Source organism: Syngnathus leptorhynchus, chromosome 19 (assembly GCF_054491065.1).
Source record: "Syngnathus leptorhynchus isolate UIUO chromosome 19, UIUO_Slep, whole genome shotgun sequence".
NCBI lineage: Eukaryota > Metazoa > Chordata > Actinopteri > Syngnathiformes > Syngnathidae > Syngnathus > Syngnathus leptorhynchus.
The window spans coordinates 1,877,852-1,896,184 of record NC_141213.1 but is presented as its reverse complement, the minus strand read 5'-3'; the positions used below and the strand labels follow the sequence as shown (position 1 = coordinate 1,896,184).

The following is an 18,333-nucleotide window of genomic DNA, read 5'->3' as shown; positions in this document are numbered from 1 at the left end:
GGTCACTGAGCTAAGCCGCTGCGACATACTTGCTGCGACCGCTCGCTGAGCTCAGCACTAATTCATCATCATCATTATGTAAATGAGCATCCATTTTCTGTAGCCCTTGTCCTCGTTAGGGTCACGGAGTTAGAGCCAGTTGATCCCAGTTGACTATCGGCGACAGGTGGACGCCCTGGACTGGTCGCCGGCCAATCACAGAACAGATAGAGACAAATGCTTTCGCGACCAGTCTTTCTGGGTTGTGCGGCACGCTGTCATGCCAGCAGTTAGAAGAGAAATATGGCCGAGTTGGGGGGGGGGGCTGACTTTCCTGGAACACGCGCGTCGTATGGACCATATTCATCATTCCATTAGCCGCCTTCTCTACTGGTGGTCGCCACCCCATGCTTTACCCTCCCGTGTGTGTGTGAGTGCGTGCGTGTTTCTAAAGTTCCCGGCTTGCACTTGTACCTTGTAACATTATGTTAAAAGCTATACAGATCAATAACTCAACTCCAACACCAAAACATTTTTCTAAATGGTTGTTGATTTCTATTGTGTGTGCGCGTGAGTACGCTGCGTGCTCTGTGAGATCTGTTACGTGAAGAGCCAAAGAGGCTTCCACCAAGCTCTGCAAAGGGTCAGTACCAATGTTGTGAAAACGGGCGCAGTGGTTTCGTCCCGCCCGCATAGTTTGATTGTAGCCAATCACATTCGCGCTAGCAGAATGATTGACAGCCTGTCGGTCTTATCCTTGGCACAGCCTTGGTGCCAGCCAGGCCGCTCAATCACACAGATAGACAGAGCCTGAGTGGGCCTGTGCGTAACCATGCTAATTGCTAAAGCTAAAGCATCAACGTGATGAAAAAAAGATGTCTGACAGGAAAAACATTTTCGGACCTTTCCTGCCGGCTGACATCTGAGCCCCTCAGACTTTCTTGACAGTGTGTCGTTCCCGCCACTCCACCAACTAAGCGCTAATTGGTTAGCATGTTGTTTCAGTCCAGCTGTCACATGCTGAACTTTAAATACCCCAAGTGGATAAAAAGTATTGGGACAACGGCAGGTCCTCTGGGAAAACCTTCTGAGATTTTGGGGGCGTTCCTCCGCACCAAAGTCATCCACCAATGTGTGCCACACCACATGTACACTTTGGATTCAATCCAAAGATTTGTTTGATTCGTTGGCAAAAGACGGGAGGCCACTTCAAGTTTTAAGTTTCATTTAAACGCTTTAAAGCTTCGCCATCAGACGGCAAATTTGATTTTCCTGAGCGAGACGAGCTGAAACCTTATCTTATTTGTCCTTTACTTACCCAGCGTGCTTTGCCCTAGTGTGTGTGTGGTCACGCACGAGTGTGTCTTTGTGTGAGTGTGTGCGTTTGTGCTCAGTCATCAAGCCGGTTGTTCCAAAGCTAGCAACTGTAGCCCAGCGTATTTGTCCAAGCGTGTCGCTCACTCATTAGCGTTCGCGTTTGCCATCAAAGCGCCGCAACCGTCGCTAACAAGTGTCTGACTCCGCCCACATGGCTCCAGAGGCTATTTCAAGAGCCGCCGCTGATGTCACCCGACAGACATTCAACACGAGTGAAACCACTGACCTCTACCAAGGTCGACCGTTGACCCCCTATACCCAGCTCTGATTCCTCTGAGGTATTGGTGACCTCTGACCTCTTGAAAGATGCTGAGCCAGGAGGTAAAAGCTAGAAATTTTTGAAAAGTCACCTGACACCAGGGTCACTACATGCTAATGCTAGCATGTCTTTGATTGTCATCATGTGCCACGCCTTATGCACGCAAATTGTTTAAGTACACACACATACACAAATCAAACACACATGAACATTAATATGAAGGTATATATCCACACACACATACAAGTAAACACACGTGCACACGCGCTACCAGACGCACAACAAATATAAGTGCACACATACACGCATGCATCCACACAATCCCACGCTCACACAAATACTCTGATCCACCCTTCTCTCAACAGAGGTGGCACAAAACAATCTCCCTCGGCAACCAGCACAGGGATACGGTTGCCATAGTGATGCTAAGGATTGGCTTCCTACCAGGCCTCAGTTTACCTGAATGTTATAATTAAAGGTGTGTGTGTGTGCGCGCGTCTGTGACAGGAAACCAAATGGAATGGCACAGACGTGCACACGCTCATCATGTTTTGCGTTGTTTTAATCCTCCTGTCGTTTTTGTCTCACAACAATTTCTCTTTTTATCAACTTTGACCTCACACACTTCTTTTCTTCACACATACACACTTTTCATTGAAGTCTCTTTTTATTCTGCACTCACAAAAATGCTTGTGTGTGAGGGTTGTGTCAATGGGAGCTGGGGTGGAGGGTCTGAAGTGCCCCCCCCCCCATGAAAGCAGGCCGAGGTGTGTGTGAGAGATAACTGCGGGCTCTCTCGCGATCACACCTCTCACGCCAGCACGCACACGTGGACACGCCTTCCCGTCTGCATTTTCCAGATCTCTGGGTGTCCTCGAGGTCCTTAAGCGCACCGACACACACATGCACTCTGGAGCCATCAGACACACTCACACGCCACTGTGTTGACTCACTTGTATGAGATGGATGCATGGAAGGATGACGTGCGCGCGTGTGTGAGACGGCACGGCCTTGCTCGGGGTGGGTGTCAGTCTAAGCGCCATCAAGATGACAGCTGACGACTGATTAGTCACTATGTGTGTGTGTGTGTGTGTGTGTGCGCGTGCGCGTCACCCCGCCGCCCCTCGTGAGCGTACGCAATGTTTGTAATATCAGCACAATGTCCGGGTTAGCGTATTCTATTAGCATCGACGTTGTGATGTTTGTGTTAGTAGCGCTTTGAAAGTACATTTGCATTGATTGCTGCTCAGCTTTTTATTATCACATTAAGAAGAAGGACTGCTTGTTACCGGCAGGCCTCAGCATTACTCTTGTCTCGCAAAAAGTTTCATGCAAGACAAAACAACAATCTGCACTTGTATGGAAAGTCGTTGGAGTGTTTATTCCATGTTTGCCAAGTATTGACAGGATTCAGTGGCCACTTGATTTAGTCTCAAAGGTAACATAAAACATAGAGAATGACAGCCAACTTAATGCTAATGCTAAAGATCTGTGTTGCATAGAACAACTAATTTTAGTGCCGTACTGATGAGCTGTCTCAAGGTTCCAAGGAGCAGCCCAATGTCCAAACTGTTTACTTCTGTCATTGCTGCATGTTTTTATGAAGTACAATATTTTTTTTTCTCCTGAAAATACACATTGCAACAATTATAACGCTAAAATCTTGCTTCAATGGTCTCACTGATGTCCTGTCCGCGTGGGCTGCGATGGATGAAATAGGAACCGAATGTGGAATATCCATTTTGTCTGTATGTTCCGTCTGGAGGTGACACATGTGGGCGGGTCCCGGTCACACGGCGCTAACTAGCCTAACGAGGATGTGGGGCTGCTGTTTGAGTCAGAAAAAGATGGAGGGCGGGATGCTGTCCAGCCACTTCCACTGTGTGTGCTGCTCTTCTTGGTTGCATAACATCTTCCCTCCCGCCTGTCATCACGATCCCCAACTGACAGTGCATCAAATGCTAACGTGCTAGCAGTTGTTCTGCTAACATATTGCAAAAATAGTAACACCAGTTGTCATGCTACAGGAAGTGTCCTGACGGGTTTGAGTGCCTGAAGGCAGGACGCAACCCCAACTACGGCTACACCAGTTTCGACACCTTCGGCTGGGCCTTCCTGTCGCTCTTCCGACTCATGACTCAGGACTACTGGGAGAACCTTTACCACCAGGTAGCGTTAGCATCCACAGTAGCTACCCGCTCGCCGCCGCTAACCGCAAACGTGTGCAGACGCTGCGTTCGGCCGGTAAGACCTACATGGTGTTCTTCGTGGTGGTCATCTTCCTGGGCTCCTTCTACCTGGTCAACCTCATCCTGGCCGTGGTGGCCATGGCGTACGAGGAGCAGAACCAAGCCACCATTGCCGAAGCCTGCCAGAAGGAGCGCGAGTTCCAGCTGGCCGTGGAGCGGCTGAAGAGGGAGCAGCAGGTTGTGCTAGATCGTTAGCTTAGTCGCACAACCCTCAGTGTCGTTAATTGAACCTTGACTCGTCCCACCAGGCAGCTGCGCAGAAAGCCCCGGATTCTGATTCACTAATGTCGCCGGAAGTGTCTCCCTTTGGACCTCCGCTGGACCTGATGGAGGAGCGGCGGCGCAGTCAGGCGCTGGTGGGAGTGGCTGACGTGGAGGCCAACCTATCAGAGGAGAAGCTGCTGCAGGGTGTCGGGACGGAAAGTGCCAAGGTGAAGACACCGAGAAGAAGTTTTTGATATCAATTTACATTTTAAGACATCAGGAAGCAACATCCGTCTACCCACTTCCCTTCCCAGCCCCTCCACCCCTTGCTGGCTCGGTCTTTCTCTACCAAAACTAGACGGAGCAGCCAGGTGTCGTCCATTTTCAATTTCCGACTGAGGAGCCGTGGCTCAGAGGCAGAGATGGCCGACGACGAGTACAGCGTGCCGGGCGACGTGGTGGAGAGCGCCGGGGGCCGCACATACAGCGGCAGCACCTTTGGTGGAATCTTGACCCAACCATGGCCCAAACGCCGACCCAGCACCTACAGCAACACTAGCAGGAATTCGCAGGTAACAACGAGCAAGAACGAGTACAAGTTTGAAAACTCCCTTTGGTTTGTTGCTAGCACGGTATTAGCGGCCAAATGTTCCCGGCTGAAATGGAGAGTGTGTGTTTGTGTCTTCAGGTATTTTATCCCACTTTGAACATCAACGGGAAGCTCTTTGTTGCCATGGACCATAACGGAGTGGTCTCGCCACCGCCACCACTGCAGGGGCAGCTGCCTGCCTGCACCATGGAGAAGGTCAAGGAGGAGAGTGTGAGTGTAGTTTATGAGTGTGTGAGTGAGTGTGTTGTCACAGTGGAAACAATGGTGGAGACTGCATCCATCCAACACTCAGACATGTGAATTATGAATCAGCACTTTGCATAGTTCCTCGCTGATATCATGAGCTAAACACACACGCACACACATTACTACTCAGATAACAGTAAACGCACTGGCATGGTGCTTTTTGGGGGTCAAGGGTCATAGAAACTCCTTGTTGGGTAAGCTTTCAGTCTAGAAGACCAAAGCCACCAGAGGTGCTTTTCATGTTAACCAATTAATGACTGATACATTTTCGGTGGCGCAGTGGGTAGCACGTCCGCCTCACAGTTAGGAGGGTGCGGGTTCGATTCCACCTCCGGCCCTCCCCGTGTGGAGTTTGCATGTTCTCCCCGTGTCCGCGTGGGTTTTCTCCGGGCACTCCGGTTTCCTCCCACATCCCAAAAAAAAACATGCTTGATAGGCCGATCGAGCACTCCAAATTGTCCCTAGGTGCGAGTGCGAATGGTTGTTCGTCTCTGTGTGCTCTGCGATTGGTTGGCAACCAGTTCAGGGTGTCCCCCGCCTACTGCCCGATGACGGCTGGGATAGGCTCCAGCACGCCCGCGACCCCCGTGGGGACTAAGCGGTTCAGAAAATGGATGGATGGATGGACATTTTGTACTTTCAGCATTCATATTCAACTTATTGTTCTTAATTTTTTTAACAAATCACTGTGGATGACGTCCTCTGTGTCGTTAAAAGTCTGCTAAGTTACGTGTGGGTGCCGAGCTTCCATCCCGCCGCTCGCAGCTGAGGACGGATGGAGCTCGGTTGCCACGGAAATGTTACCATGGTGACCCACAGCCGCTAAACCAGAGGCAAACCAGAGCACCACTGGCGGCCAGCGGCGTTTTTCTTTTTTTTTTAACCAGCCTCCCCAATGGCGGTCTGGCAGGCAGGCGGGACGGAGGAGGAGGCTGGCGCGGCATTGTGGGAGGTAACCTTTGGTAACCTTTGGTAACTTAAACGATGCTGCGTCATGTCTCATTGGAGGCAAGGAAATGTTACACAAGCACACCCGAGAACGCTATGAGCTCCAAACTTAGGCAACTTTATCGGAATCAATCAATATGGCACTTGGGACATCAAAAGTCCAGTTAAGTGCATCTTTAAGTCTCATTGGATTGTGTACCTAATGAAGTGGCCACTTGCGCACACACACACACACACACACACACACACTCTGATAGCCTCAATCAAAAAGCAAGCATTAAGCAGCCCCTGCATTAAATCTCATTAGATTGTGTACCTAATGAAGTGGCCACTTACGTACACACACACATCGACACACACACCCGCATGCATGCACACAAACAGACACTTCGACAGCGTCAATCAAAAGCGAGCATTAAGCAGCCTTGCATTAAATCTCATTTGCTTGTGCACCTAATGAAGTCCCCACATGTACACAAAAACGAGTACACACATGGAGCGCAGATTTTGCAGAGTCTCAAACTCCATTTTGAGAAGCACCAGTGTGCATCTTGTGCGACAAACGCGTTTTGTGTGGGAATATGTGACCGTGTGGGCGTGGTTCTGGCAGGTCCCGACGTCAAGCACGGAGCTCAGCACGGTTCTGCTCCCTCGGTCAGCGTCCACGCTGGGCTCGGAGCGGCGGGACCGGGCGCCCAGCGCCGCTAGCCACCTGACAGATGCCATGGAAGGTGAGCCCGGCCGTTAGCTAACATTTGGACATGTTTGACTCAGTTCTAAAACTAGTCCTACTTTGAATGACAAGAATCAAGTTTGTCATTTTTTTGTAACCCGACCGCTCAGAACTGGAGGAGGCCCACAAGAAATGCCACCCATGCTGGTACGCCTTCGCCCATCGCCACCTGGTGTGGGAGTGCTCCCCCTGGTGGCTGAAGGTCAAGCATCTGGTGAAGATCATGGTGATGGACCCCTTCCTGGACTTGGCCATCACCATCTGCATCGTCCTCAACACGCTCTTCATGGCCATGGAGCACTACCCCATGACCGACGACTTCAATGGCATGCTCAGCATCGGAAACCTGGTAAGGCGCCCGAGGGCCGTGACCCTCCCCCCCTAAATCTCGACTCAGTGGTCTGGAAGTACTGAGTTGGCCATCTGTGGCCCTCGGGCCGCAGTTTGCCAACCCACAAGATAATGGAGCTCATATGATTAGCGTAATGCTAACCTTTAATGCAAAACGCCATTGACGGCTATCTGAGATTAGCATTGATGGCGGGGTAATTCTAAACCATAACATGAGGGCTGCCAACAAGATTGTAGACATCGATTGTCTCTGCGCAGTCCTGACATGATCCTCTGCACACACATGCACGCACACACACCCCCACACACACACACACACACACACACACACACACACACACACACACACACACACACACACACCAACGCGCGTGCTTAAAAGGCTAAAAGGCAATGCAAACATCTGTGAGGATTACGGGATTTATCCGGTTAACAATTGAGCGGCGCAGCGCTCTGTGGGCCTGACACCATGACTCGGCGTTTTCTCAGACCTCAATGGCTCGAAAGTTTGCAGCGTTCACACAAGAAGTGTGTTGACGCTGCACCGCGCGCATGTCTTATGTCTGCAGACGACAGCGGCGCCCTTTTCGACTTCAGCAAAAATACTTGAGGACAAATATTGGCAAATAGTCAACGTGGTAGAATGTTGCGCAATGCTCACAGGCTCATTTTTTGCGCTTGTTGTTGCGTTTCAGGTGTTCTCCGGCATCTTCACCGCCGAGATGGTTTTAAAGATCATCGCACTGGACCCGTACTACTACTTTCAAACGGGCTGGAACATCTTTGACAGCATCATCGTGTGCCTCAGCCTGATGGAGCTCGGTCTGTCCGAAGTGGAAGGACTCAGCGTGCTGCGATCTTTCCGACTGGTGAGTCACGCTCATGCAAACGGCGGTAGAGCGGAAGCTCATCCCGTCTCTTCGTCGGCCGTCAGCTGCGAGTGTTCAAGCTGGCTCGCTCGTGGCCGACCCTGAACACGCTCATCAAGATCATCGGCAACTCCATGGGCGCCCTGGGCAACCTGACGCTGGTGCTCGCCATCATCGTCTTCATCTTCGCCGTAGTGGGCATGCAGCTCTTTGGCAAGAACTACCAGGTGACCTCACATTAAGTTTTCTAAAGTAGGTCTCAACTTTTAGGACAACAGTTGACCCTCCTCTCCCCCCCCTACCTCCAGGACTGCGTGTGCAAGATCTCCAAAGACTGCTCGCTGCCCCGCTGGCACATGAAGGACTTCTTCCACTCCTTCCTCATCGTTTTCCGCGTTCTGTGCGGCGAGTGGATCGAGACCATGTGGGACTGCATGGAGGTTGCCGGACAACCGCTCTGCATCCTCGTCTTCATGCTCGTCATGGTCATCGGGAATCTGGTGGTGAGTCCCCCCCCCCCCCCCCCAAGAGCTCCCTCGGGCAGCACACCCGCCCACTCCCAGCTCACGTGACCTTTTCAACTGCTTCATCATCATGTTGGGAGACAAGCTTGAATGCTTGCAACCGACCTTTATTCAGTCAGGGATTTTTTTTTTTGGGGGGGGGGGTCTATTCAAATTCCAAAAGGCAGTTTTTGCTCTTCTTCTCCAGAAAATTCTTCAAGTAAATGTGTCACTCTCCACTTTTCCTTGTACATCAGCAAATTTTTCTTTCTTTTTTTGTTTACATCGCTGCTTTGAAGTTTTTTTTTTTTTTTTTTAAAGTATCCACAATTGGAGATATTGCAATTTGAAAACATCTCATTTCCTTTATAGACGTGTACGTGTGTGTGCGTGCCGAGACACACGCGTGCACACTCAGCAGCTCATCTTGCTCGACATGAAGAGCAGAGAGGAGAGATTTTTTTTTTTTTTCTGTGGATAACGAGCTCGCCTATCATCTTCCACTCGACGAACGCACGCGCTCACGCACACACGCGGTAGCTCAGCTTTCGATGAAATTTACCCCATGAAGCTGTCACATGTCTGCACTTCCATCATTGTATCAAAGTGTGTGCATGTGCGTGAGAGTGTGTGTGTGTGTGTGTGTCCATTGTGGTAGCTCAAAGCAGATTGTGGGGGGGGGGGGGGCGCTAATCAAACACACAAACACGCACTTATTCTTCTCCTGTCAGCAAGCGCAACTCTATCTCCTCCTGCAGGGGACGGGCTGACCCTAGCCGATGAATGAATATGTCCGACACAAATGTGTGTGCGCGTGCGAGCGTGCGTGTGTTCAGCTGCGGCAGGTGAGCAGATGTTTGCTTTGCTCTTTCTGCTTATGACAAACGAGCAGGTGAACGCGTTTCCCTGAGCAAGCAATTCACCTGCTGAGCCTCCTGACGCCGGGCGACGACACACTCCTCCCCCCCCCCCCCTCCCTCCCGGCTCATTTTCACGTTTTGACAAGAAAGGAACCCGCTGTGAAGGCAATCACGCCAAACAGACGGATGTTACGAAAAAAAGCTGTCGTTTATCCACACAAACTTTTGACCCGAGGTATGTGCGGCCGAGCCACATGAGGGAGAGACATTTTTTCACATAAGCCGCAACCAAGAAAATCTTTATTCCTGTTTTTTTTTTTTTTTTTCTGTAGAGGTTCAGGAAGTTAATGCTGGGAAAAAATAATTGTGAAAGTAGCGCTCTTCCTACAAAGCTCCTCTCGCGCCGTCCCTTAGGCTAGTCCGTCTTCCCAGGGGGTTTTGCTCGCAGCATTTTGTTGTGATGAGGAAGAACGCCAAAAACAGATCACCTCACTGCTCGTTTATCACCCACAACTGTGTGTGTTTGTTTGTTTGTGTGTGTGTAAGAAAGACTATTTGAGGTGAACTTTACTGAGTTCACACAGAGACGTTTGTTTAAATCTCACCGACATAAAAAACACATTTTATCTACCAAAGTCACAACAAGATCAGTTTGTGTTCTACACACACGCACACACACACACACACACACACACACACACACACACACACACACGCATGCAGAAACATTTTATATTTTGTCTTTCATGTTCACTCATTACCGGCTGAGAAATGCTTTGTAAACAACTTCTAAATGAGTTTGAAATATTTAATCCCGCAAAGTATTTGCTAACACGCTCACAAGCCACGATTGTTTATACGCTTTGGCATGCGTCAGGTCGTAGGTCACCGGTCCAGAAAACTCGCCCGGAAAGCCGTCGGCTGGCCGCGTTGCTCTGTGGGACAATCAATAGTATTGATCTATCGCTGAATGTCCCCCAATCACAAACTGGTATTTTTGGCCAGCGAAATCTAACATGTGACATACTCGAACTGATTACACAAACAACACACACACGATGACACCAGCCGATGGTGTCGATTCACCAAAACACACACAGGGTCAGGTCACAGATATTGACCCACTGGCCTGGGAGCGTCTGGATCCAATACTTATGCAACAATTGCTAGCAGTCGTGTGTGCCGTTCGGTATCATTCCTAACATGCTAAGCTAAACGTCACAGCAGTTGTGTTCAGTTTGTTTGTATTTGTGCGTCCATAGTTGCTGAACCTGTTCCTGGCGCTGCTCCTCAGCAGCTTCAGCTCTGACAATCTGTCGGCGCCCGATGACGACGGCGAGATGAACAACCTCCACATCGCCATCCACAGGATCGGCCGAGGCCTGGCCTGGTGCCGCCGTCAGGTGGGAGAGCGATTTCACGAGCCCTTTTGTCAACATTAAAAATAAATCAATAAGAAATTGACTCTCTCTTTTGTACAGGTGGTGGATTTCTTCAACGGGAACCTGAAGCGTCGACGGCAGAAACGCAAAGAGGCCAAAACCATGATGAAGCTAAAACGACTGAGCAGCGTCCACGCCGACGCCAACGGCGCCGTCATAGGTGCGGCGCCCGCCTCCGACGTGGTTTCCCGCGGCCCCGCCCACGGCCCCGCCCACAGCCTCGCCCACGGCGCCCACCTTAACCAGGTCCACCTTCCAGGACGCCACGTGGAAAAATACGTGGCGCCCGAGGACGACAGTTACATGACCAACCCCAACCTGACCATCAGCGTGCCCATCGCCCCCGGGGAGTCCGACGTGGAATTCCCGGAGGAGGACGACGAGGATGAGGATGAGGAGGTGGACCAGGAGGACCGAAGCGACGACTCACAGGAAGACGACGCGGACCAGGACGAGGTAATGTGCATACACACACACACATACGGAGACAGACATGGACACGAGCAGGGGGTGTGTGTGGGTGTGTGCGCAATGTCGGCAGCAGGAGGTTCTTCTTTGCCTATAATATGGAACGACAGATTTGTGTCATGCTCTGTGCTTGCACGCTGACTCAGTTGATTATGATTTGGTCATCTTTAATCATCTGGCGCACCTGCTTTGTTGGAAGTTTTGCGAAATTTGGCTCTGTGATGTCACTAAAGTTCACGCCCCTTCGACCTAGCGTTATCTTTAGAGATGAGCACTAGGTGGCGCTAGTCGGGTGCCATCGACGTGGTGATGCTTGAGCTAAGCTAAGCGAAACAGCAGGTGTTCTGTTGGCAGAGGATTACCTTTGCCCCCCGTGCAGGTGTCGTCTGCTGAAGCAGCTTTGATTTGAGCATCAAAAATGTTCTCTGATCGTCAAAACGACCTTCACATAGCAACTGCACTCTTGCGTTTGTGGTATTCGATTCGCTCGATTAAAAGGTCCTGTTTTATTATTTAGCTGTTGTGGAAATATTGAATTAACGCATGAAAAAAATTCTAAATAAAAGTTCAAATAATCAATTCATGAATCATACTTTATGGGATATAATACACTCTAGTGACACGCATACACACCCTGCACACTCGTGTGTTGTTGTCATGTCTAGGCATGAAACAATCCACACACTGTCATCCACACTTACACAATACATGATGAAGATGATGATGTTGTCATGGTGACGCGGGGTGTCGTGTTCGGCAGAAAGACGACATCAGCCTCTCAGAGGGCAGCACAGTGGACCTGAGGAAGCCCGGAGAGGAGGAGGACGAGTACTCCGAGATGGCCGAAGAGGCCATGGACCCCGAAAACTGTTTCCCGGATAGTAAGTGCTGCCTACACACACAGACACAAAAACACACACATTTGCACTTGTTTACTTCCCACCACCGTTGCTCACGAAATACTGGTGACATCATCGCCAAAGTGACAAAGTGCTCTGGCGGCTAGTTGCGCAGTCAGCGAGTCGGTAACGCGCTCCTGACGCAAACGGCTGATGAGTGTGATGTCATAAGCAGAAGCCCCGCCCCCTCGACCTCATCCCTTCACAGGGAGATTTATGGAGTCGGTCCAGGTGAGCGCAGCACCTGCGTTCCCTCCTGACTCAGCAGCTTCACACCTTTTATTTGCTCACATTACTCCTGTTCTTTTCTTTGCCTGTCGCAAAGAACACACTTTGTATTCTTATGAGTTCAAATTTAATTGGTGGCCGACCATTCTATTTCTTTTTTATATGTCTGTTGTATTTGGAATAACAATAAGGATGGTGATAGGCAGTATTAATTATGTTTGCGGTCCTAAGTGAATCGTAGCAGATGTGCAAGTGTTTCCGACGGGTTGACAAAATGGCTGCGACACAATCGGGCCACCCAGCGTCTGATGAATTCGCATTTTTGGCAGCCGTCGGTACCTCTTCTGGTCTGACGCCACACGAAAGTTGCTCAAGTTCGGCGGATCGGTACCGGCAGCAGCTGACTCAGCACCGGTCCCGCTCCCGAGGGAACCTCTGAGACTAGAGCAGCTGTTCATGTCGCGTGGCCAGGCCCATGCCATGATGGAGGGGGGGGGGGCAAGCAAGTGGGACTGTGCAACCCCCACCTACCTAGGGAAAATCTAACTTTTAGGAAATATTCAATGTTAACAAGTAACTAAACTGGCAACACTAAGCATTTTTTTTTTCTTTTCGCTTATGAATTTGTGTTTTCATGCTAATGTGTGTGACCATCTGGAGCCCGGGAAGCCCTCCACACTTGGCAGGTCGGTCCAGTGGCCGCCGCCGGCGACCCAGCTTGCTTAGTGCAAGTAGACGAGGACACGCCACGCTTGCCAGTGCCTTGAGAAACCTTGTCTTGATGACATAATCAGAGAGGAGACAGATACAAAGATGTCGATATAGCGCCACAATCCAAATCAATAGAAAGATGATCACTGTAGTCGTCAACAACAAAGGTTTCGCTTGTGATCCAGCCACTATGGATTCGTTTGTGTGTTTGTGTGTGTGAGGTGTGGTGCCGCCGCCGCCGCTAATTATTCACGACGCAGGCGGAAAGGTCAGCTGAGCGGGAAAATCCCAGCAAGTGTTGAGCAAGCTTGGAGATAAGTGAAGGTCACCATCTTGTTTTTCTACTTGTGATGAAGAGCGCCTCACTCGCTCGCCGCCAGCTCCGCCGCGCACGTACACACGCACACTCGCTCCTGCTGAGCTCGGCTTATTCGATGCAACTTTGCACACTCGTATATGTTTGCGGACAAGGAGCTAATACTTGCTTACTCTACTTTTAGGAACTATGTTGAAGTGGGTTGAAGCCTTTCGTTTTGACATAAGTAGTGCTTTGCCGCCATATTGTGGGCCAATCACAAACCCCCTAAGGAAAGGGTGACGACGCTTGAGCGCACGCCAGCTTACTCGTTGATGACCTGGAAATTGGAGGATAGCGCTCTTGTTAGCATTAGCCGCCAGTGTTAGCCTGACAGAATGATTGACTGTCGTGTACCTATCATCAAACACACACACACACACACACACACATGCAGGAAGCTCATATGGAATTGATCACATGCAAAGAGAAGGACCCGATGAACCTTGGTGACACACACAGATACACACACACACCTACACACACCGCGTCGTTAGATTAGCTGCCTCATTAGGCCGCTAAATGCCAGCTCTTTGGCTGATGGGATGCCACACATCCCATCAAGAGGGTGTGTGTGTGTATGTGTGTGTGTGTGTTTGATGTCATGTCAGGCGGAAGCGTGCCGCAGTGCCCATAAGCAAGACATGTTCACTGACACATGTTCTCCTTCATGTGCTAGAACCAGAGCTTATCTGAGAACCGGACTGTGGTTCTAATTATAAAAGTACCTTTGTTACTTTACAGACTCCTCGATTTCAAAAGTAATTAAGTTAGATTGGAAGTTAGTAGTTGGAAGTTAGAACATTAACCCAGGAGCAAACATCTTTCCAGTCATCACTTAAAGGAAGACAAGGCATCCAGTTTAGTATTTTTAGAGGGAAACCAAGGCACACGGACCCTTCAATGGATTTCGGAGAAATACTCAGCAACGCCGTTTATCGTCTTCCTGTCACCGAGCACAAGTGCTCCGGCTGATTGAGTGCCGTAGCTTTAAATCACCGTCGGGCCAATTAGTAACCACGGCAACGCAGCTTTAATTACACAGGCAATCAGCGGGGAGGGCCCACGAGAGTCAGTGACGTCATCAGTCACGGGGACCCAAATCGTTTCTCGGAGCTGGTCTTGTCAGCTCAACGGCTGTCCAATTTGGTAACCGTAGCAACTTCTTGGAAAATGATATATATTCTATACAGTGAGCTGGATATTTTGTGGTGCTTTTGGAAAGTCTGGTGAGTATATATAAAGAACAAGCAGGCTTATGAGGTTAATATTTCTTTAAAGACTAAAAAAAAAAAAAAGCGCTGAGTCACCGCACGTTGATTTTTCCTTAAATAAGGTTGTTTGTGTGTTTGCAGTGTGCACGTCAAGGTTCAAGTGCTGCGACGTGGACACAACATCAGGCTTGGGTCAGGTGTGGTGGCGCATGAGGAAGACGTGTTATCACATCGTAGAGCACAGCTGGTTCGAGTCCTTCATCATCTTCATGATCCTGCTCAGCTCGGGCGCACTGGTAAGACTTTGCGAGTCACGCTCGCTCACGTCATGCGCGTGACGTCCCGTCGTCCTCGACGTCATCAGGCCTTCGAGGACATCTACATCGAGCAGAGGAAGGTGGTGAAGGTGGTGCTGGAGTACGCCGACAAGATCTTTACGTATATCTTCATCCTGGAGATGATGCTCAAGTGGCTGGCGTATGGCTTCAAGAAATACTTCACCAACTACTGGTGTTGGCTGGACTTCCTCATTGTGGATGTAAGTCGCCTTTTTTTTTTTTTATCCACCTGTGGCGGTGACATTTTGCCACTTGCTGTCGATTGGTGAGTCCAAATTGAACAGCCACTGTATGTAATGCCATAAAGCGTTATGCCTATGGCCTCCCATAGGTGTCGCTGGTGAGCCTGGTGGCCAACACTTTGGGTTATTCTGACTTTGCCGCCATCAAATCCCTACGCACGCTGCGGGCCCTTCGCCCCCTGCGAGCGCTTTCCAGGTTCGAAGGCATGCGGGTAAGATGACATTTACGAGTGGTTGAATTGAGCCCTGAGGGACTCCGCATGTGATTGGTTGAGTTTCGAAACATTGTGGCTTTGCTCCTCCAGGTGGTGGTGAACGCTTTAATCGGCGCCATCCCGTCCATCATGAACGTGCTACTTGTGTGTTTGATCTTCTGGCTCATCTTCAGCATCATGGGCGTCAACCTGTTCGCCGGCAAGTACGGTCGCTGCGTGAACCGCACGGGCCACATCTACGACGCCGCCTTCATCAACAACAAGTCTGAATGCGAAGCCCTCAACAACACGTCGCTCTACTACTGGACCAAGGTCAAGGTCAACTTTGACAACGTGGGAGCCGGATACCTGGCGTTGCTGCAAGTGGTGAGGACCCCGCGCCGCCACGGCAACGCGGCCGTCGGCCTCTCGGGAATGAGTCACGGCCGACGTGCTCCACTCTGATTGGCTGTTCTCTGTTTGGTTCTTCTCTTCATCTGCTTCTCTCTTTTTCCTCTGCTCTTATACTGTCTTCATTCTTCTGTTGCTTTTCTGTTTTGTTTTTTTATTCTGTCCTCCTGTCACACTTCTATCTTCATTTTGTCCACCTTCTCCTAACCTTCTTCATCCTAATTCCCTCTTCTGTCATGTACCCCCCCCCAAAAAATCCAGTTTTTAGTCTTCTACTCCTCCCTTCATTCTCTCTCCTCATGCTGCACTAAATGAACTCCAAAGACATTTTCCCTCATGGCCGTCGCGTCCTCCTGGTTCTTCGCCGCCGCGGGCGTCCTGCACACCGCTAGTCAATCAGCCCTGAGAGGCTTTTATTTTTAGAGGCACTCAGTAGGCAGGCATGAGAGCGAAAGATGAGGAGGGGGGGGGGACGAAGAGGAAGGGAAGGAGAATTAGAAGACAAACAGGAAGTGGGGAAAAAAAAAAGGATAGACGGAGAACCCGTTGATTCACGAGCGCGTGGACATTGAATGAGTGCCGTCGTCTTGACGACGAGCGGCTCAGCATCCCTCCGTGTTTGCCTGGTCGCCGTGGCAACCGGCTGCCCTTCCATTAGCGGCTCTGCTGTTGAAACTTTGTCAGAGGGAAGGAAGTCCATAAAAGGTTATGTTGACGGCTGTTGCCATGGCAATCAGACAGACGACAGGCTTGGACGTCTCGGCGCTCGTTCATCTTGACTTTCATTCAACAAAATCTCATTTCAAAGATTATCAATATTTGAGACCCTAACCCTTAACTCTGCCTCCTCGGCCAGCCCTTTTTTTTTTTTTTTTTTGCCGCTTCCACTGAGGTCATGTTGTTTTGTGTCAAAGGCCACCTTCAAAGGCTGGATGGATATCATGTACGCCGCTGTGGACTCGCGAGCCGTAAGTCACACGGCCTTCCGCCGATGTCGTCACTGCGACCAGAAGTATAAACATGGAGGGTGTGTCGCGCAGGTGGAGGAGCAGCCCATCAAGGAGATCAACCTGTACATGTACCTCTACTTCGTCATCTTCATCATCTTCGGCTCCTTCTTCACCCTCAACCTCTTCATTGGCGTCATCATCGACAACTTCAACCAGCAGAAGAGGAAGATAAGTTGCACTTCAACTTAGCTAAACACGCGTTGTGTGTTTTGTGACTTCCCAACGTCAGCAAGACCAAAATAACGTTTTGGTGGCGTGTTGTTTGCACTTAGGAGGCCAGGACATCTTCATGACGGAGGAGCAGAAGAAATACTACAACGCCATGAAGAAATTGGGCTCCAAGAAACCCCAGAAGCCCATCCCCAGACCTCTGGTACCACCACCGCAAATTACACTGAATAGAAAAGAATCTGCTGTTCTTACATCTCAGCTCGTCAGTGCGGCACTAGTGTTAGTTGCTGAGGAGAAAGAATGTACGACCGAGTTGTTCTCTTCCGTCTCCCAGAACGACGTGCAAGGCTTCTTCTTTGACCTGGTGGCCAAGCAAGCGTTCGACATCATCATCATGGTGCTGATCCTGTTCAACATGATCACCATGATGGTGGAGACGGACGAGCAGTCGCCGCAGATGGAGCGCGTCCTCAACAACATCAACGTGGCTTTCATCGTGGTCTTCACCGCCGAGTGCATGGTGAAGATCGTGGCGCTGCGCTGCTACTTCTTCACCGTGGGCTGGAACATCTTCGACTTTGTGGTCGTCATCCTCTCTATCGTCGGTGCGTATCGAGATTGCCATTTCCGAGCGTGGTTGAGTGTTTACATGACGATTTCAGGCTGCGGTTTCGTTTTCAACTTCATTAGAGCTGCTGGTTTGTCACATCAAGCAATTGTATGTGTTTGTTTGTGTGTGTGTGTGTGTGTGTGTGTGTGTGTGTGTGTGTGTGTGTGTGTGTGTGTGTGTGTGTGTGTGTGTGTGTGTGTGTGTGTGTGTGTGTGTGTGTGTGTGTGTGTGTGTGCGTGTGTCTGTGTGTGTATGAGCAGGAAGTAATGTTATGTCATTGTGACAGTTATCTGTCAACAAAGTGACATTCTGAATGGCCTCGATGGCCCCTCCCTCCACGGACCCACACACACACACACACACACACACACACACACACTCACACACCAAGGTCTTGCTTGGTCACACAAACTCACATAGACACACGTTCACAAGTAACACACCTGCCATACACACAGCCCAAGCAGGTAATTTTCCCGTCACTGTTCATGTTTCATTTCTTCCAGTTAGCTCGCTACAAGTGTGTGATTAAGTGAGCGTGTGTGGGTTGCGTGTGTCCAGGCGTGGGGTTGCTCGTGTGTGTGTATGCGCTCAGACGAGGCCGCCTGGGGGAACGGTGAAGGTAACGGCAGCAATCAGCGCTGGCAGGGGGCGGGTCCCTGGAGACAAATCAAACATGATTGACCTGTTACATCAGCTCTGCGTGTGTGTGTGTGTGTGTGTGTGTGTGTGTGTGTGTGTGTGTGTGTGTGTGTGTGTGTGTGTGTGTGTGTGTGTGTGTGTGTGTGTGTGTGTGTGTGTGTGTGTGTGGTCAAGTGGAGCGGGAATCACCTTGTGCATGAAGCCCCCTCC

At 50.2% G+C, this 18,333-nt stretch overlaps 1 protein-coding gene across 3 annotated transcripts in view; it reads left to right on the top strand.

Annotated features, from left to right (window-relative positions):
* The window catches only part of scn5lab (sodium channel, voltage gated, type V-like, alpha b), a 29,453-nt gene that overhangs the window by 9,368 nt on the left and 1,752 nt on the right, over positions 1–18,333 (top strand). For 2 of the 3 annotated variants that reach the window (XM_085939574.1, XM_085939572.1), the window contains 21 exons: positions 3,643–3,784; positions 3,844–4,041; positions 4,113–4,295; positions 4,383–4,640; positions 4,757–4,888; positions 6,483–6,603; positions 6,716–6,954; positions 7,652–7,825; positions 7,891–8,052; positions 8,134–8,328; positions 10,451–10,591; positions 10,670–11,086; positions 11,859–11,979; positions 14,647–14,801; positions 14,870–15,043; positions 15,175–15,297; positions 15,391–15,666; positions 16,605–16,658; positions 16,731–16,868; positions 16,969–17,073; positions 17,206–17,476. In XM_085939574.1, the coding sequence (XP_085795700.1) occupies positions 3,643–3,784; positions 3,844–4,041; positions 4,113–4,295; positions 4,383–4,640; positions 4,757–4,888; positions 6,483–6,603; positions 6,716–6,954; positions 7,652–7,825; positions 7,891–8,052; positions 8,134–8,328; positions 10,451–10,591; positions 10,670–11,086; positions 11,859–11,979; positions 14,647–14,801; positions 14,870–15,043; positions 15,175–15,297; positions 15,391–15,666; positions 16,605–16,658; positions 16,731–16,868; positions 16,969–17,073; positions 17,206–17,476 (3,779 nt within the window). The remainder of the gene's footprint in view (positions 1–3,642; positions 3,785–3,843; positions 4,042–4,112; positions 4,296–4,382; positions 4,641–4,756; positions 4,889–6,482; positions 6,604–6,715; positions 6,955–7,651; positions 7,826–7,890; positions 8,053–8,133; positions 8,329–10,450; positions 10,592–10,669; positions 11,087–11,858; positions 11,980–14,646; positions 14,802–14,869; positions 15,044–15,174; positions 15,298–15,390; positions 15,667–16,604; positions 16,659–16,730; positions 16,869–16,968; positions 17,074–17,205; positions 17,477–18,333) is intronic. The other variant, XM_085939573.1, reaches the window with a different exon arrangement.